At 49.8% G+C, this 8,589-nt stretch overlaps 1 protein-coding gene across 1 annotated transcript in view; it reads right to left on the reverse strand.

Annotated features, from left to right (window-relative positions):
* FAIM2 (Fas apoptotic inhibitory molecule 2) overlaps positions 1–4,473 on the reverse strand; it is a 31,359-nt gene extending 26,886 nt beyond the window's left edge. The window contains exons 1-2 of the mRNA XM_079139758.1: positions 4,317–4,473; positions 1,676–1,871 (exon numbers count right to left, since the gene is read on the reverse strand). Of these exons, the coding sequence (XP_078995884.1) occupies positions 1,676–1,871; positions 4,317–4,331 (211 nt within the window). The 5' untranslated portion in view covers positions 4,332–4,473. The remainder of the gene's footprint in view (positions 1–1,675; positions 1,872–4,316) is intronic.
* Between the last annotated feature and the right edge of the window lie 4,116 nt (positions 4,474–8,589).

The raw sequence follows: 8,589 nt of genomic DNA on the forward strand, positions 1-8,589 counted from the left end.
ACTTTGGACCTATGCACGTTCTATTCTTTCAGCCTCAAACACTCACTTCTCCATCTCTTCCCTAGGCTCACACTTGGCATTCTTCAGGACTCAGTATGGATACCCCTTCTTCCAGGAAGCCTTCTGTGCCCCGCAGATTAGGTTAGGTGAGCTGCCCAGACCTCTTATTATTTAATCTGTGCTTCTGGGTAGTAGTCATTCATTTCCTTGCAGATTCCTGCATCCCTGGAAATGAGCTCAAGAGCCAGACATCACCTGGCACACACCTAGGAAATGTGTGTCAGTTGCTGATTGAAAGGAGTATTCTTCTTGCCTTGACTGTTCTTTGGAAAACATTCCTTAAAGTAAAACAGCCCAGGGGCTGGGGCTCAGTGGTAGAGCACTTGCCTAGCACATGTGAGGCACTGGGTTCAATCCCCAGCACCACATAAAGATAAATAAATAAAAAATAAAGGTATTGTGTCCATCTACAACTAAATTTTTTTAAAAAATAAAATAAAGATATTGTGTCCATCTACAACTAAAAAAAAAAAAAAAATTTTTTTTTTTTTTTTAAAGTAAAGCAGCTCTCTCTAGCAACCAAGACTTGAGAAATGAAGAAGAGGCAGAGAGGCAGGTTCACTGTAAACCTAACCTGGGACCTGGCCACCTTCACCCTCTTATCTTTCACTTCTTCATATTCTGCCTTCTTCCCCTGCCAGCCCAAATGGCCAGGCCTCAGAGAGGGAGAAAAAGAGAGGGAAAGCAGGCCTGCGAGTGTCAGGGGGCAGTGGATAGGGTCTCACAAACACCGGACCTTTGACCTTCCAGTAGGTCACACCGGAATGAGTCTTCTGGGTTCCAGGTCCAGGGGGTTGGTAGCGGGAGCTGTAGACCATGGTGGTCACTCCCCATAAACAGGGGCTCTGTCTGGAGCATTGTCCCTGTGCTCCCTTCTAGAATTCTGCAGGTGGTGGAAGTGGGGGGAGGTGGCAAAATGGGGGAGGGGAGAGGCTACTGGAGGACACAGAGGGGGTTGAAGAGTATTTGAGGGGCTCTTCCTTACAGCCTGTGGGAAGTTGCCTGTTCCCAGCCCCAAGGAGAACTCCTGCAGGGATCCTTGGTCAGCAGGAGCTGGCGTTGGCCTTAGGTGTACCTGTGAGTTGTGCCCAGTCTGGTCTCTACACATCTCCCACAAAGGCTAGGGAATGTGAAGGGAGATAAGGAGAGCAACTGGTGATGTAGATGCCCAGACCCCTAATCCCCACCAACCTTGGGGTTTCCATGGAGACCGGTCCCTGCTAAGGTTTCAGATCTGTCAATGTGTAAATGTTGTTCCCCCATTCATAGGGAACCAGATCCAGCTAAGGTTATGACCGATCTCATACTGTATTTCTTCTAGGAAGGCTTTTCTAAACCAGGTCCTGGCTTTTGTTCTAGCCTGATGACCTGGAAAAAAAATCCCCTTTTCCCAATCAGAGAGCAACCTGACTGCAGACATCTCCTCTCACTTTTCATGAGTCCTCTTCAATCTACCCTTAGAACAGTCCTCCAAATTCTAAGTCTTTGATGGTACAACTTCATATAACAACCACACAATGCATCTGGCATTTGGGCAACGTCCTCCCACTCAGGTTTTCCATGTAGGCCCACCTCCTCCCACAATGCTCCAGCCTCCAGGAGCTGAGTGACTTACTGGGGTCCACATAGGCCCAGCTCGGGTGGAGAGGCACAGCCGTGGGGCCTGGAGGGAAGGCTCCTGCCTTCAGCCCCTCCCCAGAGGTGGCCTCCTCATAGGAAGGTGGGGCTGAGGGTACTGCTGGAGCCTCCTTTTTCTCACCATTCGTCTGCTGCTGCCCCTCAGTCCCAGGGGCCTTATTAGCCACGGAGAGCTGTGGAGTGGAGGCAGAAAGACAGTCACCAGGGAAAGAGAGCTTTCCACCAAACCCCTCCTTCCCGGCCCAATTCCTGGAACTTCCCTGGGTGTTTTCACCTGCAGTAGGAGGGCAGTGTGTAGACAAGAATCTCCCCATTTTATAGATGGCAGAACTGAGCTCCAGGAGGGTGGGGCTAGCCATGGGTGGACTGTGGAGTCGGGATAAGAATTCAGGAAGGGGAAAATTCTTAGCAGTGCTCACCATTGGTAGTCACTGTCCCTGGGGCAAGCCTTGGGTCTCTGTGGTCCCACTGTTTCCCTGAGAAGGGCCTGGCCCATTGTAGTCACTCAAAAATAATGGATGAAAGAAACTTTCATTTCATCTTCCTACTACCTCGCTGGTTGTATTTTGATCCCTGTTTTAAAAAATGAAGGAACTGGGGATCACAGAGGAGTGATTCATCCATGGGCACAGGCCCACACATGGCCTGGGGGCGTGGGGCCCAGAGCCTAAGTTCCATACACTGGGACTGGTTTCGTTAGGCTGGGCTGGAAATGACACAAGGAGAATGGGACGGGGAAGAGAGGGCAACAGAAAAGGAAAAGGAGAGGGACAAAGGAGAAAAGGGGATAGAGACTGCAGGGTGCAGGGAGGGCGTGAGCCCTGGTTAGGTTCTGACTTCGTCCTATGGGAACCTCATCTTCTCCCCCAAACAGACAGAACTTCAGAATGTCACAACTGGAAGGGACCTCAGAAGACATCTAATTTAGTCCCTTCCTTCACTTAACAAATGAGGGAATTGAGGCCCAGAGGAAAACGCACTCACAGCAAGTTAAGATCTCAAGTCTGTTTATCCTCAGATATGTCCCAGCCCCCTCATGCCCACATTTAGTTTTGCTGGGAGACTATGAGCTGTGAGGGTCTCCACGACATGGCCAGAGAAGGAAAGACTGGTGTGGAGGAGGCGATGTGAAAACAAAAGAGCAACAAAAGGACTGAACTCAAAAAGTGGCATTTAGGTCTGATTCCAAAAGACCAAATTGGAGCTGATAGGTCTTGGGGAAGACTGCAGGGCTTCTGAGCTGGAAGTCTGGCCCAGGCAGCCCAGGATGGGTGAACACCAGAAGACTCCTGGTTCCTAGCTAGCCCAAAGGACTACTGGACTGGAGAAGTCTAGTCCATTCCAGTGGGTGAAATGGGGCAAGGGATTGAGGCAGGAGGTAGCAAGTTCACCCCAGGCCAGAAAGCAGTACCTGCAGAGATACTGGTGGGGGGTGAGTTGGGGAGCAAAAGTGAAGGCTCCGCAAAAGGGGTGCTTTTCATTTTCACCATGCTCAATGTCCCCAGGTCCCTTAGGAAAGGAACCAGGAACCCAGGCCTGTGGGATTGCATTTCTCCCCCTCCCAAATCCCCTTCATCATGCAGACCACAGGGGTCATGCTCAGGAAAACCTATCTCATCCCCACCCTGACACTCACTCCCCAGAGCCTTCTGGGCCCTACCCCCAACACACACACATATGGCATTCCCAAGTGACTTCTGGCCAACTGCAGGAGGTGGTATCACCCAGTGACATCATTTTGAGTCCCAAAGAGTCTAAAAAACAGGGAGAGGAGGGACTGAGGGCCCAGGGAGGGATGCCATTGGCTCAGGATCTCATCTCAAAGCTAAGAAAAGGGAGGGCCTTCTCCTGTTTTCTCTGCCCAATCCTTAGCCCTCCAAAGAGAGGACTGGCAGACCCTCCTCTTTTGCCCTAGGCCCTAATGGTTGTATAATTCCACAGGCTGTTGATGTTACATAACTCTACTGGGCCAGCCAAGTCTCTGCCCAGGCCTCCCCTACAATTCAAGCCTAAAACTAGAAAATAAGAGAATACCTTTTTATCAGATCCCATTTAGTCTCATGCCTGGCCAAAACAAAAACCCAAACCAGAGCATCCTGATGCAGGGCTTCCACAGTAACCCCCAACCATAGCATACTTATCCAGATATCCAGCTGTGAAATAATGATAGGGAGTTGGAGATGGGGATGGGGAGAGGGGTTCTGTGGAAGGTGTGAAAGATGACCATAAAATGGTTGGGTCTGCAATTGGAGGGATGCCCACAAGCACTGCCCCTCAAGGTTCACCCTGGCATACATACACACACGCACATAGATACAGTCATGCTGCACACACAGGCCGGCTGGTTATGGAGGCCTTGGCCCTGTGAAGTCCTGTGATGCCAAAGTATGGGGTGGAAAAGAAGGGAAGGGAGGAGAGCCCTTGGGTCCAGAGAGGAGCCAGCCTATTTCTTGAGATGGGCCTTTTGGCCCTCTGACTTCAGCAAGGATCACAGAGGACCTTTGCCCTGGAGCCAAGGGAGAGATGCTTAAAGTGGTCCAAGGGAGCTTACTCAGAATGACAGGGAAACTGGGAGCCCGGTGGATAGAGGATGGTGCAGGTGGGGGAGATGCCGGTACCTTTCCCTGGGTCATGGTGCAGTCTCTCGGGGAAGGGGTCCCTGAGGCAGAGGCGGCCGCTTGGGTCACCGCAGCCTGCCTGCGTCTCTTCCTTCCTCCGCGTGGGTTCTAGCAACATCCACTGCAGCCGGGCCAAGCGGACCGGAGCGTACCATCCGCGCGAGGGGGGGGGGGGGGGGGGGATGGGGGCGGGGGGGGCGGGCCTGGGAGGATGCTGCGGAGGACGCTGCGGATTCGCGAGCTCAGGGAGGAGGCGCTCGCCGCCCCCTCCTCCGCTCCCCTCTCCCCTCCCCTGTACCCTCGCCCCTCCCCCGGGACTAGGGAACTCGGTGCTGCGAGCAGCCCAAGTGGATGGGTCCGTGGGGGCGGGAGGAGGCGCGGGGACTCCGTGACACCCGACCAGCTGATGCTGGCCTGCTCGTAACCAGAGCTGTGTCAGGGCCTCATCTCTCCACCATCAATGCCGCAATTAGGCTCCAGCCAGGCTCCTGCCTTGTTCTCTCCCTTTGTGTGGACACGGCCCTGATTTCTGTCTCCATCATTTATTTCATCATCCAGTGTAGAGGGGGAAATCCTAGATGTTTTGTTTACTCTGCCTGCTACTTACAGGGCCTCCGGGCCCTGAGTTCCTATGGGCCTGTCAGGTCATGTAGCCACCTTTCCTCGCCTTGGTTTTCTCACCAATGGAATGGCAGCGATAGGATAGGCCCCTGCCTCTCTTGTCTCACAGAGACGTGTTTGAAGGGATGCAACGTCTGTCATTTTCAACACTGTTAGGACATTTAACCAGGTCTTTCTGGAGACATCAATGATTCTGTCTCAAAGTCTCTCCTGTCTTCCTACCTCTGCTCAGTCTCCATCACCCAGTCTCCATCCCACACCCATTTCAGAGACCAATCCACCACCTTCCCCAACCTTGTCCTTGGGACTCAGTCACCACCAAGGTTCCATTTGCAGCAGCTGCTGCAGTGTCACTGTGAGGTCTGCAATCTCAAGAGTTGGACTGGAGTTCCATTTTAGTCACCCACTGGCTGTCTAACCTTGACAAGCCCTTAACCTCTCTGAGCTGCAGCATTTCCTATGAAAAGGAGGGTGAGAGCAGAGCTCTGTTTTCCTAGATTGTCTGCAAGTCACACAGGTCAGGGCGGCACATTGAAAACCAGGAAGTGCTGCCAGTATGTAAACTTTTCTTTACTGAGGAATCTCCTACCAATGCCTTGGGCTGCCCTGGGGTGAAGACTTAGAGCAAACTAAAAGAGAGTCTGAACCGTTGAGAGTGGAGTAAGAAACCAAGACATAGTGGGAGGGGCCACTTACTTTCTGATTTCCTGTCATCTCCCAGCTAGACCCTCCCACTCAAAGACCATAGAGAAGGAGGACCCTGAGTTCGAGGGAAATTAGGGAAGTCTTTATTCTATCTCTTCTCACCCTTCACCCTCCCTGCCATAACCATTTTGCCACATGCACACATAAGCCTGGGCCCCCACTTTCAGATGCACTTACAGTTCTACATACCCAAGCCCCTCCTCCAGTGAGTTATCCCTGGGCCCCAGCACTGCTGTTTGAGTTGTTCCCCAACCAGACCAGGTCTGATCCGCCTTCCCTTTCCACATCTATGTTCTGGAGGTGTTTTCCTTCTCTTACTTGATGGTTCAAGTGCCACCTTCTCAGGAAGGCTCTTTGCTCCTGAGTCTAGGCTAAATGCCCCTGTTTTGTAGTTGCAGAGCACCCTGAGGTAGTGCCTATCACGTGGCACTATGGAATATCTTTGTCTGTCTCCCATTAGACTCAAAGGATCCTGCCTGTAGCAGTTTTTGTGTTGGCAGGACTGAGTACAGTGCCAGGCGTGTGGAACACACTCAATAAATTGTAGCTACTAATATTTCCGAGACATGTGGTGTCATGAAGAGCCTGACTTTATGTAGGCCTCGGCATTTTCATGTTTGTGAATTCACCTGTTTCTTCTCTTTCCATTCACTGTGCTCCATTCACACAGGCCTCTTGACTGCTCCTTCTCTGGGCCAAGCAGCTCTTAGCTGGGAACACTGAATGGATCCTTCCTCACTTGCTTCGCGCTCTGCTCAGACATCACCTTCACAGGGAGGTCTTCCTCATCTTGTGCCCAGTGGAAGTGCCTCCTGCATACCCCACCCAGCACATTGAACTGTCTCTTCTTCCTAACCTGCTTTATTTTCCCCATGGCAATTGTTACCTCTGACTTTTATTTTTTGTTTTGTTTTTGTCTCACACACTCTTTCCATCTCCTGCTAGAATATCAGCTACAGAAGGGAAGCAACTTGGGGGTAACTTGTCATTGTTCTACACAGTCAGGTATAAACAGCTATATTCTTTATATACTTGGGTTAAAACAATACCTGGCTTGGATGTGGTAGGGGCTCTTTAAATTTGGTTGTGTTTTGCAATACTTGGGAATTGAACCCACAGGTGTTCTACCAATGAGCTGTCTCTCCAGTTCTTATAATTTTGAGACAGATCTCACTAAGTTGCTCAGAGTCTCGCTAAGTTGCTAGGGTTGGCCTGGAACTTTCAGTCCTCCTGCCTCAGCCTCCCAAATTGCTGGGATTATAAGCATGCGCCATAGTGCCCTGCTGGTGGATGTAATAGGTTAATAAGTATTTGGATGAGTAAAGTTCTTTAAACAAAATCCTTATATTCCTCATGTATTTTTATATTGTCTATGCAAGTGACACTGAAACGCTGGAACATCCTGTGACACTCCTCTGGCATCTGGATGCAGTTAGGCATGGTGGTCACAGCATGGGCCACAGAGGCAGATCCTACCTCCCCTATTTGGAAGCTGTTTGACAAGTGAGTTTCCCTCTGAGCCTAAGGTTCCTCGTCTGTAAAATGGGGGAGAAGGATAGCACAGATTTCAGGGTCTGTATGCAGCGAGGATTAAATGACACCATGTTCAACACAGAGGCCAGCATATAATAAGCTCGAGGCGTTAACTGTTAGTGTTAGCCTTAAGGGTTGCACAAATGTTAGTTAGTGAAATAATTACTTTCCACCCTCATCAGGCAACTCAGTTCCACAGTTATGCATGCGTTCATTCATTCATTGTGTCTATTGTGACTATCTATGTGTGACACACTCAGGTAGGCGCATTGGTGGTTTAAAGGAGAATCACATGCTTGTAGCTTCAAGGAGGATGCAGTCCCCTCCAGCTCTATTTCCGCCCTTCTTTCTGCAGGGAAGAGGTGGGCAGGCCTGGGGGCTTGGAGGGGCTCAGGCATAGGCAGAATGGCAAGAGGAATGAGTGCCTGAGGGGAGCTGGGAATGGTGAAGGGTTCCCCAGGGGAAGTAGGAGGTTGTGAGGTCACATTCTTAAATTTCCATCCCACAGATGGACTTTATTGTTTGCAGGATATGTGGAAGTCTGAGGAGTTTTAAGGTTTTTTGAGCAGAGTAATGACACATTCAAAATCATGCTTTGGAAAGATAAAGCTATTGTAATAATTTTGTTGTTAAACATTTTTGTTTTTTTTTTAAATATTTGTAGTTGTAGATGGACACAATATTATTTATTATTTCTAAATGATTTTTTAAAACTTTTTTTAAGTTTGCAATGGACTTTTGTTTTATTTATTTATAAATAAATAAATTGAACCCAGTGCCTCGCACGTGCTAGGCAAGCACTCTGCCACTAAGCTACAAACCCAGCCCAGCATTTTCTTAAATAGGAAAGGAAGGTTTCATTGGTGAGTAACCTGTGTGAGAGATTGAAAGAGAAAGAGATTGAAAGTACAGGACAAGCCTGCGGACTCTCACAGTCCTTGTGTGAGAGGTTCAGAGCCCAGGCTCTGAACTAGTCTGCTTGGTCCCAAATCCTGGTCCTGGCAAGATGCTCGACTTTTCTGTACTTCGGTTTCCTCATCTCTATGCCAAAGGTTCTCTAAGGAAGGTAGGATTTGGAAAGCACTTAAGACAGAGTCACACAATAACAAATACTCTATACATCTTTCATAATTAAATTACAAGTGAACCAGGGGGCTGAAAATATGAAGAGAAGCAGACAGATTGGGACAGGATTGACAGGACTTGGGAAGAACTAGGTGTGGGATTAAAAGAAAAAGAGAGTCAGAAGGGATGGAAGTTTGGAGGTGGAGGCCCTGGATACCAGTGACACTATTAAAAGGAAGGAAGAGCTGCTGTGTTCAGGCTGAGTTTGAGTTGTGGGGGTTGTCGGGAGGCAGTGTCTGTAGGCAGCTGGCTGGAGGCTCCTACAGCCCAGGAGAGAGGTGTAGGTGGG

Source organism: Sciurus vulgaris (assembly GCF_902686455.1).
Source record: "Sciurus vulgaris genome assembly, chromosome: 5".
Lineage (NCBI taxonomy): Eukaryota > Metazoa > Chordata > Mammalia > Rodentia > Sciuridae > Sciurus > Sciurus vulgaris.